Source organism: Vitis riparia, chromosome 15, assembly GCF_004353265.1.
Source record: "Vitis riparia cultivar Riparia Gloire de Montpellier isolate 1030 chromosome 15, EGFV_Vit.rip_1.0, whole genome shotgun sequence".
In the NCBI taxonomy this organism is placed as follows: Eukaryota; Viridiplantae; Streptophyta; class Magnoliopsida; order Vitales; family Vitaceae; genus Vitis; species Vitis riparia.
The window spans coordinates 8635086-8659136 of NC_048445.1; the positions used below are offsets into that span (position 1 = coordinate 8635086).

The 24051-nt window shown below is 36.3% G+C and overlaps 1 protein-coding gene across 2 annotated transcripts; it reads right to left on the minus strand.

The window, feature by feature from the left end:
* Positions 1–960: 960 nt before the first annotated feature.
* LOC117932797 (ranBP2-type zinc finger protein At1g67325-like) lies at positions 961–24051 on the minus strand. Of its 2 annotated transcripts, XM_034854127.1 has the most exons (7): positions 23945–24051; positions 23638–23683; positions 14162–14274; positions 4443–4635; positions 2241–2354; positions 1446–1558; positions 961–1361 (listed from the first exon to the last, which is right to left on the minus strand). In XM_034854127.1, the coding sequence occupies exons 1-7, from the start codon at positions 23957–23959 to the stop codon at positions 1227–1229; spliced, it is 729 nt and encodes a 242-aa protein (XP_034710018.1). In that variant the 5' UTR covers positions 23960–24051; the 3' UTR covers positions 961–1226. The 2 variants fall into 2 exon arrangements, with proteins under 2 accessions (XP_034710018.1, XP_034710019.1); XM_034854128.1 differs by lacking the exon at positions 23638–23683 and having other exon boundaries at positions 23945–24026.

The window sequence follows — 24051 nt, forward strand, 5'->3', positions numbered from 1 at the left end:
GAAAACGTGCCACCATCTGCATAAAACTATATAGCCTTGTTAACCTAGGGCGTTACCACCAATAAAACTATATATATATATATATATATATATATATATATATATATATAAAGAGAGAGAGAGAGAGAGAGAGAGGGCAAAACCATATGTCAACTAAGTGTACAACAACACAATGTAGTTATGCAGCAATGTCTAAGTGTTGGGGTGTCTTCTCTTCTCTATGTTATTTTCAATGTGAAGGTCCATATGGGAAATATCAGGGCCAGGAGGAGTATGAAATCATGAACTCACAGCACAGGTACCTTCTGAATTTTTATTTTTATTTTTTATTTTTACTCAAACCCTCCATAGAATTCATATGTAGATTTTTAAAGTTCCATGCTTTCAACAAGAATTAACTCCAATAGTATCCATCACAACTGAACAAATATTATCTATTTTGAAGTCATTAGCCCCCGCTACTATAAAACTTGCTGCCGGACCGGAGAGATGGGGATTACATACACTCCCTTGATGTTCATTTTGACTAATTCTTTTGCATTGTTATGCAAGAACTTCAGCCCTTCAAGTTGTCGATTAAGACAAAGTGGAGGTGGCAAATAGATGGCAGCTTCTGGGCACCTTTCCTTATTGAGGGAGAAGGCCATCTTGGATGGCACCATGGAGCAACCTTGCTGGATGTTTCTCTTTGGATATTCTTCTTTTAGATGCTTTAGTCTCTATACTTCTTCTGCTACTGTTCAATTATTGTGTTAGACAGACTCTACTTGATATCAGACAATGACTGAAAAAATAATATTGATAAAGAAATGGGAAAATGAAGAACAAAGACAATCAGCTTCATGCCAAGGAGGCAATTCAATTCTCCTAAAAGCATTACGTTTTCCAGTATAGAATTTCTCCCTCGAGGAAAACAAGGAATGTGTGATGATTGAAAAGAAAAAGATTTAAGTCCTCAGTTTTTAAGCCATTTAAAAGCTACATTTTGAGCTTGTGCACTCATGAATAGCATAAAAGAGGGGGGAAGAATACAAAAGCCCCAGAAACACCCATTTATATTTGAAAAGTCCTCAACTTTTGTGTGGGGATGTGTTGGGTATTGGTGGTGGCTTTAGGGTTGTTAGTATTTTAAGTAATAATATAGAATGATCCAAAAACTTCCATTATTACATGGTAGAATAGGTGGATTTATAATGAAATCATTCATACAACAATGACCAAGTTTTTTACTCATCAGAAGCTGGTTTCTCATTTCCACAACCCTTGCGGTTGCAAACTGTTCGGAAAGGGTAGTTGAGGTTTTCACATTTGCTACAAGTCCAGCTACCTTCTGGGGCACCAGAATCTGACCGGCTTGGTCCCTACGAGAAAGTATTCAAGGCGAACATCAGACCATTGCAGCAATGCTTGCAAGACAAAATTATAATGGATGAGGAAGTACTTACAGAAGAAGGCCTAGCGGCTCCACATTTCTTCATGTTGCAAGTGGTTCTAAAAGCAAAGTTAACATTGTCACATTTGGGGCAAACCCAATCCCCTTCAGATAAACCATCTGGCCCTGCAAATACATAAACAGCCACCTGATTGAGACCATTAGCCTAAATGCTAGTGATGAATGTGGAATACTTGGATGACATTACATCCTCCTTCAGATAGGGTTCAATGTAACAATGAATTTTCAGTGGGGAATTGTGGGATTCTCTCTTAAGAATGAAAATAGGAAAACTAAAAGAAAGGCAACTCAAATACTTATATCACTGAATGTACTATACTATTAAGCATGTTATTTGCCAGATTTTAATTAACTCTAGGAAGGAATATTGCATCATCAAAGATGGCAGCCTTGGCAGCTATCGAAACAAATACCAATTTGAACAAGTATAAAAAAATAAAATAAATTAAAAAAAAAAAAGTAATTTACAAACAGGAGGAAAAAATAAATGATATAAGAGATGTTATCTTAACAGCAATATCCATTATAAATGCATTTTCTAGCATTTGACTTCATATTACTGAAGGATTTCTCAATAATAATCATCATTTGCAAAACTAGAAGCACTAGCACAAACTAAACATAAAAATAACCTCCATAATGAAAATGATGGATAACATTCAAAACCAGTAATCAATAGCGAAATGCTCCATCCTAATTCCTACCAAGCACTGGTATTTAAATTGAATTGCATACGCATAATAACAGATCATATTTAAATAAAATTGAGCTGAGAAAATCCAATCACCTCCACGACGTTTTCGAGAGGCAGTGCCATCTGGCATGCCTCCTCCAGCCCATGGGGGTCCCTGAAAGCCAAATCCATATCCACTGATAGCAGGACCTGAACCATAACCCATGCCTGCTTCAACAAAACAATCAAACCATTTAGGCACATGCATAGTCCTACACACACAAATGGGCAAAAACATGCTTTGAACATCAAATCCTGTCCATGATACCATTGACATACATGAATCATGTATATGCCCCCTCATATTAAGGGCCCTTCCATCCCTCATTTTTAGGTAATTTGTCTTTGGGTGTAATAAATTATTTTAATTCTACAAAACAATTGAGAAGGGGGCAATTCATATATTCTATTTACTTCTCACTTTATACAGAATGGAAAAACTTTTTTGAAAACTACAGAGAGATTACTGAGCCAGGCCTCCTTTTTCTCTTGAATAAAATACTCTGGTGCTAAGCAGGGGGGAATGCTAGAAGTCCTCCAACTAGGACAAAAGATCTAATCACTCAGATATTGTATGGTCACATGAATTGCATGGTATCATACATAGCTTTCCAGGAATTACTCATCACCAGGAGAATTTATAAACAAAAAATATACTGAGATATATCGTAAGACCAATGGTCGATTCAAAATCTTGCCCTCAACCTCTTATAGCCTAAAATGGTAATCTTTCTTGATAAAGTCAGATGATTAGGATAAAATTGCATCCACCTTTGTTGCCTTTTGGGAGGCCTACACCCCTTAGAAACTGTCTACTGAAGACTGCTCCTTGGCCTGTAGATCCTGACACAAAGTTAGAATCTTAACTTTCTAGAATGGTATCTCACTTATGGCTCGGGGTCCCCTCAGAAGCCATGGCCCATGACTATAAATAGTATCTTCAGATTCTCAATTCTATGTGTTGCCCCCACCAGGATTTTGAAGATGGAAAGGTAATAGGTTGGGATGTAAGCTAGACATACTTGAGTCAAAGTGATCCTACCTCTTAGGAAACAAACAAAAAAAAAAAAAATGAAGAAAGAAAAACTGATGCCACCCTCCCCATCATATGAGATGAATATTGAACCCTACCAATGTACTTCTGTTGACTATCATCTCAAACCCAAAAACTCTTTTGAAGTTTGAGTATAAGATGATGGACACTATCTGAGAGGAGAGATGGTAGTGCTAATTTCTGGGCCAGAGGATGGGTAGAGATTGTTTCAATTACAAAGTTTCCTGTAGGTTGTCTTAAATAGTTTCTCTTTCCTCAATAACTACTAAAGGTCAAATTTTCTCGACCAAGAAATTGAAGTGACATACAAAAAATGATGTTAAGAATACTGCTATTGCATTTATCTATTAATATTACCATTCTATTCTTTCAGAAGTCTTAGTGATTTTATGAATAGAACCCGAATCCCAATATATAACTATACTAGGAATAGTTTTTAGCATATCTGTATGTTTCTAAGTCTTTGCATAACCTTTATATAAGCACCCTAGTGAAAACTAGATCAACCTTTAAGAATAATCAAAATTGAATATTCGAAGGAGCCAAGCTTTGTCTCCAATCTCCCTCTTCTATTACAATAATTTGATGTTCTTGAAACATCAAAAGTAAACTCCAGAAATTTCTTTCTAATCTCCGCTTTTATACTTCATTAATTTGATATGCTTTGAGCACTCATATCTGATTGTCTTGAAAGAATTCTTCTTATCTTTTTGCTTTCAAAGAACTCTTTTTATCTTTTTGCTTACAATTTAGTGACTTTGAGCATTATATTAAATTTCCTTCATATAATTGCAATAAAAAATAATAATTATTATATATATAAAAATTAAAATAAGGAAAAGAAAAAGAAAACCAACAACAACAACAATTAATTTTATATTTTTTATGCTAACAAACTAATCTTTACATTTGTCAAGTCTGTGGTTATGATACACACAAATACAAGCTTCCTTTAAACATGCAAGCAAACCAGACCATATCACCATATGAACTGGTATATTAACATCAAATGCATGCATTAGTTCCCATTTGAACTTGCCTTTGCTTTTAATAGATTTGTTTTAATTTCCAACAGTTTCTTTATGCTTCCATGGTAACATTAAACTTTTGCTTCCTTGTAGAGTATTGCTCTACTTTAACAATTGCAACTCTTCCCTAAGAAAAAAGAAAATTTAGGATCATACACAGAAAGAGATGAGTACCTCCAGGGGGAAATGTGGTGAGAAGGCCATATGGTCCATGAACATTCCCAGGTGAATAGTCATAGTGCATTCCAGGAACTGGTATTGGGGGGCCATATCTGCTGGGACCTCCAAGAGGCATGGGAGGAGGAGCCCCAACACCTCCGAAATAAAAGGGAGGAGGGTGATTATAAGGGCTAGTAATAGGAGCAGACTGCAAAATTAAAATTACAAAAAACATAAATAATTGTATTCAACATGAGCTATTGATCAAAATAACAAGAAAGATGACAGAATTTTCAAACTGATATTGGGTGCTATTTTTTTCTTTCTTTTTTCCATTTCTGGCACCAAATCTACTGTAACTAGACCAGGAGAGTTTGGTCAGAAGGAAGTCTTGTGCCTAATAAAAATAACCACTTCTACTGATTTAGACCTTTTCATGCAGCCATTATGCTAAATAGATACACAAAAACAATGGTGCATTTGAGTATGAGCTCTTCTTAGATAAACTGCTATATATATATATATATTTTTTTTTATCAATAAGTATAAGATTGTATTGCAAAGAGGCGCTAAAGAAGCGACCCACCAAATTACAGTATAAAGGGACTTACCTCCTTACAAAAGGGCCAAACATCAAAGGACAAGGCAAAACAAAAAAACCTCTCCCTTAACGCATACACACCCAGTCTATAAAATCTATTAAGGGCGAAGGACCATCTTTTATCCACAATTTGGATTCCGACCACAAAAAATACACAAAAGATGCTTTCAGCCTTTGAATGGACAGCTCACAATCCTCAAATGCAATTGAATTTCTAGCCTTCCAAATAACCCAAAACAAGCATAACGGTCCCAATTGCCACGCCACCTTCCTTTTCTTTCCCACAAAAGACCCCCTCCACCCTAAAAGGGTTTCCTTGACCGAACAGGGGAAAACCCACGAAACACCAAAAAAGAAAAGGAACACCATCCATACTTCCCTCATTTTTTCACAATGGATAAGAAGGTGATCAATTGTCTCCTCACTCTTATGGCAAAGAAAACATCTATTTTCCATAACCCAACCTCTCTTTTGCAAGCGATCCAAGGTTAGAACTCTCCCCCAAGAAGCCTCCCACGCAAAAAAGCTCAATTTGGGCTGCACACATGAGTTCCATATAATTTTTGAAGGGAAAAAGCAAGAGACCCCGGCTGCATAGTCCTATACAAAGATTTCACCGAGAAGTCCCCATCCTTTGATGCCATCCACTTCACCTTATCCTCCTCATCCCCCCTAACCTTCTTCCCCTCCAAGCAACAAAATAGCATTTCCACTTCTTCCAACTCCCAATCGTTGAAAGGTCTATTGAAACAAGGGTTCCAACTTCCCCCCCAATCCCCCTCGGCTGTCCACACTTCATTTACCTAAGCCTCTTTGTTCGAAGCTAAAACAAATAAAGAAGGAAAAGCCTCGCTCAAAGGGATGGTTTCACACCATTTATCTTTCCAAAACTTCACTTTCTCACCATCACCCACCACAAAGCCAACAAAAGGGGTCACTTGATTTCCCATTTTACTTATTGCCTTCCACAACCCAAAACCGTAGGCCTCCCTAGACTCACAAGATCTCCACCCTCCTCTTTCCTCCCCGTATTTCCCTCTGATCACTTGGTTCCACAGAGCCTTTCTTTCATTTGCAAAACGCCACACCCATTTGCCAAGGAGAGCCCTATTGAAAGCCCCAAGATTCTTAACCCCCAACCCTCCGCTTCTTTTGTCTAAACATACAATTGACCACTTAACTAAATGTGGTTTTTGCACTAGAGCCCCACCACCCCACAAAAAATCCCTTTGAATCTTCTCCAATCTGATTCTAACCACTCTAGGCATCTGGAAAATCGACATAAAATAAATCGGTAAATTTGCCAATGTACTACGCACTAGAGTAATCCTCCCCCCTTTTGAAATGTACTGACGCTTCCACATAGCCAATTTCTTTCTGAATCTTTCTTCTATTCCATCCCACACTGCAACGCTTTTAAATGGGGCACCTAACGGCATTCCTAAATAAGTGGAAGGCAGTTTTCCCACCCTGTAACCAAACTCATCAGCCAACTCATCCACATTCTCGACTCTACCAACCGGAATCAGCTCACTTTTCTCCAGATTTACTCCTAACCCTAAAATTGCCTCAAACCACATTAACAACCAGCCCATATACAATAACTGATCCTCCTTTGCTTCACAAAATATCAACGTAGGACCAGCAAACAACAAATATGATATCTGGACCCCTTCGCCTCTTCTTCCCCGAATCAAACAAGGCGCCAAAAACCCCCCAGCCACTGCCTTCTTTATCAGAACACTGAAAGCCTCCATCACCACTACAAAAAGGTACGGCGACAAGGGGTCTCCTTGCCTTAACCCCTTGAGCTTTGGAAAAAACCCGTAGGACTTCCATTCACCATAACTGAGTACCTAACAGTGGATAGACACCACTTTATCCACCTGCACCATCTTTCCCCAAACCCCATCTTCTCCATCACTGCTAAAAGAAAATCCCAATCCACGTGATCATAGGCTTTCTCAATGTCTAATTTACAGAGAATCGCCCCTCTATTGCTTTTCACAATAAAGTCAATTGCCTCATTAGCGACCAGCACTGCGTCCATAATCTGCCGTCCCTCCACGAAAGCGTTTTGGGTCGTTGAGATGACCTTGGCTAAGACACCCTACATTCTATTAGCCAACACCTTAGCTAGCCACTTATATAACCCTCCCACTAAGCTAATTGGCCTAAAATCCTTCAAGTCCTCTGCCCCCCCTTTCTTAGGAATCAACACTAGGAAAGTTGCATTCAAACTTCTTACATAGCTCCCGGTCTCATGGAATTGCCTAAAGAAGTTCATGACCTCTTCTTTAACAAAATCCCACGAAAATTGCCAAAAGGCCATTGAAAAACCGTCAGGGCCTGGCGCTTTCTCGCCACAACAGCCTAACAAAGCCCTAAAAACCTCTTCCTCCGTGAAAGGCTTCTCCAACCCCTCCACATCCCCCTCTTCCAACCTTTCAAACATCAAAGCATCTATCCTGGGCTTCCACCCCCTCGGGTCTGCCAGCAGCCCCTGGTACACCCTGCACACCACCTCTTTGATCTCCCTTTCCTCATTGTACCATCTCCCGTTCACTTTGACTCTATTCATCTGATTCCTTCTTCTATGAGCATTAGTCATCTGATGAAAAAACCGTGTATTTCTATCCCCCTCTTTCAGCCAAATTTCCCTGGACTTCTGCCTCCATGACGTTTCTTCTAAAAGGACCCACTTCTTATACATCTCTCTTGCCTCCTTCCTAGCTTCTTCCTCTTCCAAGGACAGTTCGTGGACCCTCTCTTCCTTGTCCCAGAAATCCAAAGAATTCCAAGCCTCTTGCTTCTTAACCTTAATCTGTCTGAAAACCTCTGTGTTCCATTTTTTCAGAATCGGCTTTAAAGCCTTTAATTTTTTGCTCAAAATGTAACTGGTTGTCCCACTAATCTGGATCCCATCCCACCATTTCCTCAGCACCTCTTTGAAGCCTTCCTCCTTCAGCCACATGTTCTCGAATCTGAAAGGTGTGGGCCCTCTCATCATCCCCCCTCCATCAAGAATAATTGGAGAATGATCTGATACTGGTCTAGCCAAAACACCTTGAATACACTCCCGGAAATGAGCTTCCCAATCTTCAGAGATAAGAAACCGATCAATTCTCGATTTTAAGAGATTATTAAAACCTCCACTCCACGTAAACATCCCCCCCTGAAGGGGTAAATCCCTTAACTCTAACTCCTCTATCACTTTTGTAAATCTCCGCATTGATGGGGACAGTCGACCTCCTCAGCTCCGCTCAGTAGGGAATCTTATCATGTTGAAGTCGCCAGCAACACACCACGGTTCGTTCCACAACCCTTTGATGGCCCCCAATATATATTAATGTGCTCCAAGTTTTGGGGTTACATGAAATTCCAGTATAACCTGTTGGTTTATGATTCTGATTTGTTAATTCATCTCTAACTACTGAATTTCAAATTCACAGCATATTTTTTCCCATGTTCTGATTTTTTCTCTATTTGGAGTGATTTGGGTGCTGCACAGTAGTTGGCATAGACCTTTTGTGGGAAAGAAACAGAAAAAAGATTTGAAGGGCCACCCCCTTGTGCCTATTTTGGACTCTATGATAGTAAAGAAATAGGAGTTCTTTCGAAAATATTGAACAGTGGAACCAAGCAATTAAATCCATTTTCATGAGTACTTTTTTGTAATGGATCAGAGTGCACAAAGTTGATCCATTAACCATGATAGGTTTTATTGATTGACTTAGTTCCATGTAAGGAGAGGAAGCTTGTTTTTTGTTTTGCTCTCTTCTTTTTGTTCACCTATTGGTGCTTATTGTATACATCCTACGCACCTTGGTGCACCCTTGGCTTAGGCATGTTGTTAATATGTATGATTTTTTCCTTACAAAATAAAAGAAAGAAAAAGGACAATACCATGAATTTTTAGTCTATAATTGAAAATTTCATGACTTACAAATATGGAATGGCAAATGATTCTTGAAGAAACAAAACTTAAGCAACTTCTAATTTGGGTTCAACAGCCACAAAATAAATCAACAACACCAGAAAAAGAAAAAATGAATTCTTGGCAATTGCAAGCCAAGATTGCTAGGTAATCACACATTTAAAGTCCTTGTCTTGGCACAATGGAGGAGGATGCGATCTATCAATTCTTCATGCATTTGACAACGGTAGCATCTATTCGCTAAAGGTCATCCTCTTTTTTGGAGTTGGTCCAAAGTAAAGAGTTTTTCCCCATGTTGCTTCCAACCCAAAGAAAACTCACTTGAGGCTGCACACAAGTTTTCCAAATAACATTCATTGAAAAGAGACTAAAGGGCCAGAAGCTAATGCTTTGTAGAGAGTTAAAGCAAGATTATTAGTTAGAACATGTGGGGTTTGGGTCCAAAAAAAATGGGTGATAAAAGATCTACTATGCCAAGAACAACTCGATATTGTCATGTTACAAGAGACAAAAAGGAAGTGTGATAGGAATTTGGTGCATAGCATTTGGATGGCTAGAGAAAAGAGAGTAGGTGGAGCTCTTGTCTATAGGGCTTTCGACAGTATTTTGATAATTTGAGATGCTAGGACATTATCATGCATTGAGGTAATGATAAGGAGCTTCTCTCTTTCAGTTAAATTATTGTCAAATAGTTAAGGGGTGATTTTTTGGCTGTCTTTAGTTTATGGTCTAAATGATCCTACGCTTAAGGAGTTTTGGGAGGAATTATGTCATCATTAGGAAGGCCACAAAAAAGTCAGGAGGCAGTAGGATTTCTACAAGTATGAGAGAATTTGATAACATAATAAGAGTGTGAGCTAGTTGATCCCTCTCTTAGGAATGCATCTCTTAGTCAAATTTGCAAGATTCCCTTGTTTGCAAGAGGTTAGATAGATTCTTATTCTCCTTGGATTGGGATGTTATTTTCCCTCATAATATTCAAGAAGCCTTACCTCATCCTCTATTAGGGGGTGTTTGGTACACGGGAATAGGGAGTGAGAATAGACATCTCATTCCTTTTCTCCTTTATTCCTATGTTTGGATAAATGTTAAGAAGGCGGAAATGAAATAAAAAATTATTCCGGCAGAAATCAAATCCAACTTATGAGTCGGATTTGCATTCATTAAAAGTAGGTGGTATTCTGATTCATTAAACCTATTTGATAATATAAAATAACCTAAATTACTATTTTACCCTCTTATCTTGTTCTTCAAACCCGATGTTTATCTTCTTTGTAAAGGTAGAGATCTATTCATCATCCACTTCTTATCTTCTTTGCAAAGTTAGAGACCCACTCATCATCCAATTCTCTGCAACAAGTGATTCTTCCAAATTGAATCAATTAAACCTTCCATGATATTTAAAAAAAAAAATCAATTTCTAATTTATAGGGTTTTGGATGTTCATTTTGATTGTTGGATCTAGGATTCGTCATTGTTTGCTGCAACTAGGTTCTGAAAACTCCCTTCTACATCTTCGATCAGGTTTACCTTATTTTCTCTTTCTTCTTCTACTTCTTTATATGTGTTTCTTCTTCTCTATAAATCGATTAATTTTTTTTTATTAATTTATGTTTGGAATCTTTGATGTTTCTTTATCTTGTATTAATGGAAACTGGAAAGAAGAATTGAAATGGTTGGAAAAAGATTTTTCGATTTCACGTGTTTACAATATTGAAAATTTTTAATGGTTAGGAAAAAAATAAAAAGAAAAAAACAAGATATTATTTTTTTTAATTTATATGTTCTTATATTTTTTTTCTCTTTTTTTTTTCTTAGTAAAATATAATTCTATAGCTTTTTTTGCATGACAAATTATTTAAAATTTTGATATAAAAAAAAAACGAATATTTAAAATTTTTTAAGGTTATGGATTTTATCGGATATGATACTTGTTGAAAATTAGAATAAATTTGAATTCTTTTATTTCCTCTTTTGAAAATAGGAAAAACATTTGCTAGCTTTGAGAATTTAAATATTATAATAAATAATTTTTTTTTGAAAAATATAATTTTATAACTACTTAAACATGACAAATTATTCAAATTTTTAATAAAAATAATAATTGAATATTTGTGCATTAGGGTTATACGATTTTTTATGGTTAATTTTTTTATTGAGTATATATATATTTTTTAGTCTTATTATTTAATAACAAAAAACCTCTCAAATTTTATTTTTTTAAAATAAAAGTAAAAATAAAAAAATATTTTAAATTATATGTAAGGATATTATTGTAAATTTATTTCTTTTTCATTTCCATTCCTATTATTATCAAACATTGGAATGGAAACAAATAATCATTCCAATCTTGCATTCCTAAGTTCATCCAAATGCTAGAAATGGAATCATCAAATTCATTCTATTCCACTAAGAAATAGGAAAGGAAACAAAATATTATTTCCATTCCCTATTCCGACGTACCAAACACCCCCTTAGGTCACTACACCATTGTACTAGACACTAATCCATTTAGGTGAGGACCAACTCCTTCTAGGTTTGAAAATATGTGGGTGAGGCATCCGAAATCCAATGAGAGTATAAATTTATGGTGGAGAGAGCTACACATTTCAAGGTGGGAAGATCATAAGTTCATGCAAAAAAGTGCAAGGCATTAGAGCAAAATTTGTAATATGAAATAAGGCTACTTTTGTAATATAAGAGAAAGGAAGGATTCAATAATGAGGGATATTGCCATGATAGATTCTCTTAAGAGTGAAGGACCTCTTAACTAATGAATTAGCATCCTTAAGAGCTCCCAAGAAAATGGAGTTGGAAGAATTGTTGTTAAGGGAAGAGGTTCATTGGAGGCAAATATTTAGAGTAAAATGGGCTAAGGAGGGGGGCTGCAATTTCAAGTTCTTCCACATAATAGCTAATGGGAGGAAGAAGAAGTTCACTAAATCTTTGGTGGACAAGAATGGAGAAAGGAGATCTTGAGATTATTTAGCAAACTTTATAGCAAGATCAGATGAGGGACTTGTGAAGAATAGATGGTTTAGAGTGGTCCCCATCTGAAAGGAGAGTGCTAGCATCCTTTTCAGAAAAGGAAATACAAGAAGCAGTTATTCTCATGGATAAGGAAAAAAAGGTCTCAGGCCTAAATGAATTCACTTTACCTTGTATCATGAGTGCTAAGACACAATTATTTTATTTTATTTTATTTTTGATACATGTGCTAGGACACAAAAAAAAAAATGAGGATTTTCTGAATTTCACGAGAATGTATTCATAAATAAGACTACTAATGTCACTTTTATCGCTCTAGTGCCTAACAAAAGTCAAACCAATAGGTTATCTGATTTCAGACCTATTGGTTTGGTGACTAGCCTTTACAAGATCATAGCTAAAGTATTGTCATAGCAATTACGTGGGGTGTCGCATGAAACCATCCATTCTTCACAGGCAGCATTTGTTGACAGTAGACAAATTTTGGATGCAGTATTAGTAGCTAATGAAGTTGTTGATGAGAAAAGAACCATCGAAGGAGAGGAGGTTGTCTTTAAGATGAATTTTGAAAAAGCTTATAATTATGTGGATTAGCTATTTGTGTAGGAAGGACCTCTCATCCTTCCCTTGGTTTTTTCTCTTTCTCTTGTCTCTTTTATCTCTCCTTGTATTTGTTCTTATATTAATATAATCTTCTTCATTTCTGATCAAAAAGGAAAAAAAAATGTGGATTAGGAGTTTCTAGACCATACTGTAGAAAGAAAATGCTTTAGACAGAGATGGAGATCTTGGATCCATGGCTGTTTATCATCTGTAAGCTAGGCAGTACTAATAAACAGTTGTGCTAAAAGATGGGTTAAGGCTTCAAGGGGTTTAAGACAAGGTGATCTGCTTTCTCCATTTCTCTTTACCATTGTGACAAATGTGTTAAGTAAATCAATGTTGAGCACATATCACTCTGGTATCCTTAAGGGATTCTTAGTGGATAAAAGGAGAACAAGGGTGACTCATCTACAGTTTGTTGATGACAGCATTTTCTTCTCAAGAGCCTGTTCAAATGAATAACTAAGTCGTAAGACCATTTTGTCAGTGTTTAGGTATATTTCAAGATGAAAGATAAATCTAGATAAGAGCCCCACTAGGCATTAATGTGAGTTAAGGCCTACTTTTTAATTTGCCTGCCCCTTCAGAATTTTAAGGGTTTTTTAATTGACCTGTCTTAATTGGGTATTATTTTGTGTGCATGTGTCACATTACCCCATATTTTTTCTCTATCTTTAGGCCTTCAGACAAATAGGCTAATAGGATTAATAGATTGCAGAGAGAATTTTTGTGGCCAGGCATTGGGGAAGGGAAGAAAGATCATCTTGTGGGTTGGGATTAGATGCGTAAGCCAGAGAGAGAGAAATCTTGAGTTTGATGCTTATCCCTTTCACAAGGTTAAACCATCAAGCAGGACTCAACTCTCTCTCTCTTGCTCTCTGTATTTGGGTAAAATCATGATGTAAATTTATCTTTGCATGTAAGCATGTTTTCTAAGATGGAAGAGGAGAAAGAGTAAAGAAACTGAAAATAGGGATGTATCCAAATTCCAGAGAACCTTTTAGGTTCTCTTTTTCTTGAGATGTTCCTATTCAACAATGATCTTACATGCATTCTATTTCATCAGTTTGATAAGAATTTTCCTTGTTTCATTTGACCATTTTCCCAACCTAAGATCCTCTACTGTACATTCTCTTTGAATCTGGAACTTAGTGCAGTACTGCAGGCAGAAATTATAACAACCATGAACTTTCAAAAGAACACAGGCATTCCATTTAACTACCCTATCCATGTGCTCCAACCTTTTAACAAATCCCCAAATCCACCCACATATTCAGCTCCTTTATACCCAATAAGACCTCAAATTCTGAAATCTGTTTCCAGGTTAACACGAAAAAAAAAAAAAAATGGAGAAGAAGAACTCTCACTAACACAACATACAAGTTTAGGGATCATTTTTTTCCTTTTTTTACCTACAATCTATACATTTAACAAGCTAGGCCCAGGACTACTCACATCCAAAACATTGTCTTAATTCAAATTCATGACATGTACAGCTATTCTTTAACCATTCATGTATGCACTACCAAACCCCTAACCAAAACAGATAATTATTACAAAAGAAATTAAATTAAAAAAATGGAGAAAAAGCATCCACTAACATACCGGAGTAGCTGGAGGTCGAGGAGCACCACATTTTCCACGATTGCAGACAGTTCTAAACCCAAAATTCATGTTCCCACATTTAGGACAGGTCCAATCTCCTTCATTCCGTGAAGCTGGCATGAATAAAAATCTCCTCAAAAATAAATAAATAAATGCAGACTACAGTGCATGAACAGAAGAAAAACCATTTCACAATAGATAAACCACTAGAAAAAAAAAATGATATCAAAGGAAATTATCACAACTGAATTCACGGCCACAACCAAAAAATATCTTGGTTAGGCCCAGGAACAAGCAGCAATTTGATTCTGCCATATCAGGTATGCAATGTCCATTAAGCATAAAATGGCAAGTGTAACAACTAAGCTATAAAGTGAGCACAAAAATGTTCTGCTAGTATCCACCAGAGCCAAACAGATGAGAAGAATCACATGAAGATTGTTCTCAAAAACCTGTCCATAATTTTAGATAATTGAGCCAAATTAACACTTCATGCAAGTATAAGAGCCATCCTATAAACTGAGCACAAAAATAGTATGCTAGGTAACCCGCCAGAGTCAAATAGATGAGAAGAATCAAGTGAATATTATTTTCAAAAACCCATCCACAGTTTTAGACAATTAAGCCAAATCAACACTTCATGCACCATTTCCAAAATGCTGCAACTGCCAAAAATATTGAATCACACCAGTTTGCTTTTGTCATTCTATTTTTCTGTAATTTTTTTATTCACTATTATGCGTGTTAGTCCTCACTAAATTTTCCTTTCCTTTTTGAAACTAATGTAATTCTTAAATACAAAAAATAAAAATAAACAAATAAATCAGAACACTTTACCATAGATTAGTGTATCTCCATTCACAATTTATTTTTATTTTTTTTTATAGACAAAGAGGAAAAAAAAAATTAAAACACGCCAAAACAGGGGGCGCTACCTATGTACACAGACAGTATACAAAGAAAGTCAAACCCAAGGCAACAAAGGAGGGAAAAAACCTAGAAAAAAAACCTGGAAGGAAAAAAACCATAGATTAGTGTATCTCCATTCACAATTTATGTCAAATGTCAGTCACATTATATCACTTATCAAATGTATGTTATCAACCAAGAAATAAAATAAACTTAATTAAGGTTTCCACCAACAAAATATATGACTTGGATGGTCAAACATCTTTTCCCTAAATATGATAACGTTACTAAAGTAACTTCCAAGCAAAGCAACACAGATAATATAGTTCTATTTTATTTTATTTATTTATTTTATAAGCAAAGAAAGGCATGCATAATTTAATAACAAATGATATAATAAGATCCATGAATAAGAAGCAGACCATAAACTCAACAAAGGACATCAAATATCCACATCCCACAAGTTGATATCCGTCTGAACACTCCATAGAAATCAACAATCGTTGCTTCAGTTGGCAACCAAATATTATAAATTTCTCTGAGACATAGTTCCAGTTGAATCTAAAGTCACCAAGGGATATGCTCACAAGAACTAATAGGGCCATGTTCCTAGCTTTCTTAGACCTAACGAACAAGTAATATTATAAAGTAAAATCGAGGGAAAGCTTTAGGACACCTAAACCAAATAAAGGTGGTGATATGTAGAGCTACACAAACTGTTGTGGAGTCAAACCTAAGAATCATACCGATAAACTTTCTAAAAGAGTACTTGAGCAAATACTAAGACATGAACAAGGGTAACAAAACTATGTTTTCATGGCAGGATCCACCATGGAAGCTATTTTTCATAATTAAGCAATTGATGGGAAGGTTTACAGAGTAATAAAAAAAATTACACAGCATTTACAGTATTTACAGCACGAGAAGAGGCATGAGACAAAGCTATCATTTATCAGAGAGAGAGTAGTATATTTTAGAAAGAAAAATGGGAATAATTGGATATGCTCACAGGATCAAGAAAACATCAGGTTTTGGGTTTAACTAGTTAGTATAGGAAAGATAAAAAAACAAACAAGCGAACTTCCAACCATAATAAGCTTAAACCAAGGGTTTCCATCAAGCCCTTACTTTAGACATGAACTTAGTGGACATGTTTAGAAAGAGATCCCCTGTTGCCATTACTTCTTAGTGAACATGTCATGCCTGGTATAGAGGGAAAATTCGGTATACTATTTGGCTCAGGAAGTTGCTGCTGTAGTTAGAACCCCAGTAGAAGACTTGTAGGAAAACAAAGGAAGCCCCATGCAAGAAGAAGAAATGATGGCAAATTCACGTGCCTTGGAGTGCATAGACGAGGGTGATAGAGGAAGGGGGGATTTGGATGCGCGGTGTTGACAGCATCACACAAGACTGTGCTGAGTGGTTGGACCCTTCGTTCCTTCATCGTGCTTCCATGAAGAAATGGTGCAAAAAATAAGCAAAAAGGCAGCCTCATCTCATCTTCTAAGGGCTTGGTTTAGGGCTGCAACTTCGGTAGGTTGGGTTAGGTTGATGGCTTACCACAATCTAACCCAAATTAAGAAACAATCAACTCAACCTTATTTTTCTAAACTTAGATCAAGATCAGGTTGATCGGATTAGGCTTGAGTTAATCAAATTAGATGGTTTGTATGATTCAAAATCTATCTACAATGTTTTTTAAAAACCTTTTTTCTACAAAATTTTCTAAAAGTTAAATAGTAAATGGGACAAAATTTCAAGATAAAAATAAAAAAAGTAAAAATAAATTTATATATCTTTCTAGAAAAATGAAAAAAAATTATAATTTGATATTTTCCTTAAAAATGTAAAAAGAAAATAAATAAAATAAATATCATTATAAAGGATAATATAAATATAAATATATTAAATTGAGTTCAAGTTAAGCTCGAGTGATTTGAACTTTGGTTCAAACCCACCCCAAATTCAGTTTGGATTAAAAAACTTAACTTAAGCCCAACCTAAATATTAAAAATGATTGTCTCATCCAAAGGTCAAATTGGGTCCAAACAACATGCCCAAGTTGCACCCCTAACTTGGTTAGGGCTGCTAATAGGCTTCATGGGGGGCTATCAAAGGAAAATTTTCAAGTTGTGAATATCTCTTAGGCCAAATTTTGGGGAATCTAAGGGTAGATTTGGGGTAGTAGACAATGAATCATTTGAGACAGATGAAAAGAAGATCAAGGATGAGTTAGAAGGGAATATTCTAAATTTAGATAGACTAGCTCTAATGAGAGGCCTAAATCATATTGGGCTGGTTTTAAAGAAGAGAGAGTTGTCTCCATATTTCAAAGAAAAGTGGGTTGTGGGCCTAGAAAAGTCTTAAGCCCAAAAGGCCCAAGATCAATCAATTAAAGCAAATTAAGGAAGCTCGTTTGCATGTTCTCCCTCTTGCTTTTGTGAAGGGAAAAGCAGGAAAAAGTTGCAATCCTTATTTGCTAGGGCTTTTTCCCGAAGTGATTTGACTGTGAAAGGAGTGGTTTGGAGGAGCCCCATGAGGAAATGTTGGAAACGTATGCTCCTTCGGCTATGGAGAAGCCTAAAAGGGTATCAAAGTGGGGTAAAACAAGTACAAACTCATTCTCTAATTCTCTTGTTCATGGGAGGGGGCTGAAGCAAGTTGTTCTAAGGCTTCTTCTCTGTCTTATTTTGGGTTGGGGGACTCCATTTCTGATTCTTGGATAAAGGAGGCTAAGGGATTTGCTAGTAAGAAGAGGGAGATCAAGAATGAAAATCCTATGGTGCATGAAGGAGAGAGGGACCCTTTACTCATGATTTCAAGGATGGATAGTCCATTGTATTTCTAGAACACATTAAATCCCCCCTTTGAAAGGAAGGCTTAATAAAATGCTCCCAAGGGAGCAAAGCTCAAGCAACCCTCCATTGTTAGCCTCTCAAGTTGGAGAGGCAAGAGATGCAAGGTCGTTGGTGTTGGTTAGTGACGCAAGAGAGTTAGTTATAAAGCATTCCTTGTGGATGAATAAAGAACTCATCTAGTTTTGTAAGTATATGGGGGGGTATTGGTGAAAGGGTCTAAAGAAGACATAAGAATTCTTATATATATTGAGAACAGGAAGTGTTCCTCTAGTCCACTTAAGGCAAGCAAGTGGGTAGGAAAAAGATAAAAATCTGAAGAAATTATTTAGCTCTATTAATTATGAGGGCAATGTGAGCAAAGAAGAAGATAATGGAGGGAAAGGTTGGCCCTTAACATTAGTCTTCAAATGAAGCTAAGGATTTTTTCCTAGAATGTAAGAAACGCATGACCCAAACAAAAGGAAGGTGGTCAAGTCCTTGGTCAGAAAAAAGAAAAAAGAAAAAAGAACTTAGATTTGGTTTATTTTAGGGAAACAAAAATCAAGGAGATGTTTATTGAGATTGTGAGAAGTTTGAGTGTGGGAAAGAATTTAGGTTGCGTTTCTATAGATGTTAAGGGAACAATAGAAGGGGTTTTGTTATCATGGGATACAAGAGCCCTAGAGTGTCTGAATATGGAAGCAGGGTTCTATTCTATTTCTTGTTGTTTTAGAAACTGTGAAGATGGATTCCTTTGGTTGTTCACTAAGATTTATGGCCTAGTAAAGGGAAAGGAGAGAAGGGAGATGTGGGAGGAGCTAGCCCCAATCAAAGGGCTTTTGGATGAGGCTTGGTGTCTATGTGGGGATTTTAATGTGGTACATTTCCCAATTGAAAAAAGGAATTGCAGGCAAATGTCAACAACTATGAGGGAGTTCTCTAGTTTTATTGAAGAGTTTCAATTAGCAAACCTACCTCTAGGTGGTGGCAATTTCACTTGGTGTGGAGAGTAAGGAGGCTCCCTCAAAGCTCGATCAAGCTACTTTCCTTTTTTTTTAGAGACTGAGAGGTGCATTTCTCAAGCATTGTATTGCATCTATTGCCAAGGTCAGTGTCTAACCACTCTTCTACTTTTTCTAGAATGTGGAGGAGAGAGGAAAGGCAAAATCCCATTTACACTCAAAAATATATGGTTAAAGGTGGAAAGATTTAGGGACCTGATCAAAGAGTGGAGGCAGAAGCATGAATTCGTGGGTAGTCCTAATTTAGTGTTTGCTAAGAAATTGCAAGCATTGAAAAACAACCTGAAAAAGTGGAATAAGGAGGTGTTCGGTAATGTTTTAGTTAAGAAGGTTGCTTTGAAGATGATAAGCTATTGGGAATAGTACAAAAAGAGTAAGACCTCTCTCAAACGAGGACAGAAGAAACCAAAAGTTAGCCAAAGATGTGTATTAGTCACTTACCCATCTTAAAAGAAGCCTCTTAGAGGCAAAAATCTTTAGCTAAAGGAAAGATTTTTTCATCTCGTGGCTAATGCAAGGTGGAATGGCAACTTCATCAATAGTCTTAAAATCAATGGTATCCAGTTGGAAACAAGGAGGAGCTCAAGGATGTCATTTTCTCTTACTTTATAGTAGTGAAGCTTTTCAAATGCATAGAAACATAGAATAGAGAAAGGATGGAGAAAGTTTAGAGGGCCCTTTTTCGAAGGAGGAGGTGCTATTAGCACTTTCAAAGTTGGGGGGAGATAAAGCACCAAGGCCGGATGGTTTCTTAAAGTTTTTTTGGCCTATAATAAGAGGGGAAGTGATGCATCTATTCGAGAAATTTTATTTGAAGGATTGCATTGTTCGTAGCCTCAATGTGACATTTTTTTTCTCATTCCTAAAAAGGGAGGAGCAAAAGATGTTTAAGTATTTTAAGTCAATGAGTCCTGTGGGTAATCTATATATATATTTTTTTTTTTTTTTTTTTTTCTGTGGGTAATCTATATAAACTTCTAGCAAAGGCTCTGGCTAATAGGATCAAAAGAGTAATTGGCCCAAGTGGCATTAGACAACCAGAATGAATTATGCAATTTTGATTACAAATGAGGTTGTTAGTTAGAGGAAGAGAAGCTTCAATGTGGGTCTTGTTTGAAAATTGGAAATAGAAAGAGCTTATGAGAATGTCAATTGCTAGTTTCTCTTGTTTCGGTGAAGGAAAAGATGAGTTTTGATCATAAATGGGGAGAAAGGATTTACTTTTGTATATCCTCTACGAGAACGGTAGTTCTTGTCAATGGCACACCTATAGAATTTTTTCCCAACCTTTATGAGCTTAAGGCAAGGGGGTCCTCTTTTTCCTTCTCTTTTTATGCTAGTCATGGAAGCCCTTAGTTGCCTAATTCATAAGGCCAAGCATGGCGGTTTCATTAGTGGCTTCAAGGTTGAAGGTAGAAGCGGAGAAGAAATGCATGTCTTGCACTTATTGTTTGCAAACACTTCTCTTATGTGATGTTAATTCAGATCAATTGAGATACTGAAAATAATTGTAACTTGCTTTGAGATTGTGTCAGGTCTGAAAAATAAACATGCAAAAAAGTGAAATTATTGCAGTGGCGGTGGAGAAAGTGGATAGAGTGGCTTCTATTTTTAGCTGCAAGGTAGGAAGGTTCCCTACTTCTTATCTTGGTTTACTTTTTAAGGCGTCTCATAAATCTTGTGTTGTATGGAATGCAATTGAAAAGAGATTCAAAAGGAAATTGGCATCTTGGGAAAAACAGTATCTATCTAAAGAAGCAAAACTAGTCCTTATAAAGAATATTGTATCAAGCCCCCTATCTATTTTATGTCCCTCTTTGCAATTCCTATAAAACTGAGGATCAGATTAGAGAAAATTCAAAGAAGAAAGATTCACCTAGTGAGTTGGTCCAATGCCTACAAGCATAAGAAATACGAAGTTGGAGGTCCTAAATCAAGCCTTACTAGGCAAATGGTTGTAGAGGTTTGCTTTTGAGTCAAAGAGTTTGTGAAGTAAAGGAGGGGGGTAGATTACCTAAGGGGTGAGGGAGTCCTTTGGTATGAACTTATTTTTTTTTTGTAGATAAACACAAAAAACTTTATTAAAAGAAGGGAGCAAGAAGGCAACCCGAAGCATACAAGAAGTATACACGAGAAGCCCACAACAAAAAACACAAGGAAGCATACACTCACCAACCCTCAATTAGAACCCAACCAATCAACAAAGTTAATTAAGGAGCGGGGTTCTCCATCTAAACAAGACTTAGACCAAGAGAAAAGATTACAAACGAAGGAGATTTTCAATCTTTGGATCGACAAAGCCTCATTATCGAAAACTATAATATTTCTTTCTTTCCAAATCGTCCAAAATAAACAAAGGGGAGCTGCCCGCCAAGTCTTCCCACGCTTCTTGTCCACAAAGGAAGCGGACCAACCAAGGAGAGTGTCTCTAACCGTAAGCGGAAGGACCCAATTAACACTAAACAACGAAAACACAAGATTCCACACCACCCTCGCCTTGGGGCAAATGGAAAGACATTAAAAAAGGATGAGAAGATTTAAGTCTTAGCTTAGCTATCCAAATAAAAAAGGTGGACCCAAAAAGCTTTGGTGGGACAAATGGATAGGGGAGATTCGGCTAAAAGATGTTCTCCCTATTAGAATACCTTCTTCCAAGAATGCTATAGTCGCAGATTTATGGGAGGGGATAGGAGGTGGAGGCCATTGGTTAGTTCAACTTAGAAAGCCCTTCCAAGATGGGGAGTTGGAGGAGGTGATCCAATTGTTAGATCTTATTTACCTTATCAAAGTGCAAAAAGGAGAGAACAGTTTACTTTAGAGAGACGAGTTGTATTGCAACTCCTCATGTTATGAGACTAATATAGTATTCCCACCCAAAAAGATTTGGGAATCACGAGCTCTCTTAAAAACATGCTTTTTTGTTTTTTTTTTGCACAAAAAGTTGTTTGGAGGAAGATCTTAACTGTGGATATTTTAATGAAGAATGGGTGGGCAATAGTCAACAAATGTAGCCTTTGTAAAGACAATGAAGAATCAATTAATCATATCTTGATTCATTGTGACGAGACAAAAGTGCTATGGACATTTCTCTTTGCAGTCTTTGGACTAAAATGAGTGTTTCCAACTTCAATGAGAAATCTCCTCCTCAAGTGAAAGTTTACAAGGTTGGACAACAAGGGATTGTTTGGCATATGGCACCCCTTTGTTTTTATGTATGTGGAAAGAGCGTAACATAAGGAATTTCAATGAAGAAGAGTTCTCATATTAAAGGTTGAAGAAGTTCTTCATTAAATCACAATTGGAGTGGTCTCCTGCTTCATTGGCAATGGAGAGCCTTCCAATAATGGATTTCTTAGATGCTCTTCCTCATGCATAGCTTGGCTTTTTGTAGGCTATTCTTGTATGTCTTTTGGCTTTTATGTTATAAAGCCTGTAATATTTTGTGCACACTGCTTGTATACAGAGGGCACCCCCCACTCTTTGGTGCTCTTTTAAAGCATGCTCTTTTCGTGTGTGTGTGTGTGTATATAGGCTCTCCACTTTGTTCCTAGGTCCTTTCACCTTGGAACATGAACATCTAAATTAGTAGCAAATTCTACTTCAGAAACTCTAAAAATTGCACTCCAATGTTAGTATGATAGGATTCCATGCAAGAGATATAAATTTGTGTGGATAAAACCCATTCCATTTTTGTAAGGTAATATTTGTTTAATTATTTTCAAGAATTATGTTATCATAAGGTAAAAGTGATAGTAAGAACAATGTGAAATGCAATGTTCAAAGAGTTCCTCTTAATCCAATTGAAGAATATATCCATAAATAAATGATATGCAATTCATCTAGTATAAATATGTCAAGCCAACAAGTTCAATCAGCAAAGTATGGATGTCTAGTGTGACTGTTAACTAATATGAAAGATAAAATATGAAGTAATGCCTATTAATATTTTCATTAGTTTGGATCATGTGTAGTAAGGAAAGGAAAAAATAGCAGGAAGGAATCCAAATTCTCTTATTTAGTTTATCGTGGAAAGTACAAAGGAAATTAAATATAATGAAAATTATTTAAAATTTTATATATTTTGGAATTCTTCATCTTTTTTATAAAAGAGGAAAAGAGAGAAATAAATTAGGAGAAACATGTAAGAAAAATTAATTGAGTTCCAACCTATCTTTTATTTTCCTTCCATTTCTCCCCTCTCTTTTCTTGTCCTGGTACTTTCCTCAAACTTACCAAGATCCAAAAGGAACCCTAGGATTAGAAACTAAGAAACGTCTATGAAATTCTATCACGGTTAAAAGGCTAGGGAGGATGACATTAAGTTGAAGGCATCAGTTGCTAAGAAAAAGCGTGAAAAGAATAGAAATCAAATTTTGAAACTTAAAATATTCGTTATTTTAAATCAGAGAAATCAGACACACCTACTCAATCAACCCCAATACAACAATTTGGCTTAGCTGAGCCACATATTCCAGCAAAAACGCAAAAAAAAAAAAAAAAAAAAAAAAAAAAAAGAACAAACAAACAAACAAGCCAACAAAGAGAGAGAACACAGGACCCAAAATGTTCACTCTCTTTTCATGTCCCTCATTTTTCCCAGCAACCAAACTGCCCCTTATTGCATCAACAATACTAAATAATAATAAAAAGTATTTAAAAAAAAAAGTCATCATACTGCCAGAAATTGAAACCATGAAAATGAACATACCATCGTTTCTCGATCTTTTTGATCCGAACGACCCATTATTCTTGACCTATTTAGGAATAAAATCGACGCAATTTCAACACAATTAAATCATCATAAATAGTAAAAAATAAATAAATACAAATATGACGATCAGGAAGTAATCAGAACACGAAAAACATGTAGAACAAAAGCATTTACAGAAGTTTGTGCTCTGAAAATACACATCAAATTGCATATATAAAAACCCAATAAACACCTATAACTCTCAAGAAATGGATTTCCAAATTCTTTTTATATATAGTGACAAAACGAGAAAGAGATTACCAACCTTGGCAGACGACATTAAGAGGGTTGAGAGAGAGAGAGAAAGAGAGAGAGAGTTAGGGTTCAGGGGGAGAAACAGAGGGTTTTTCTTGACTCTGGTCCAAGGGTTAA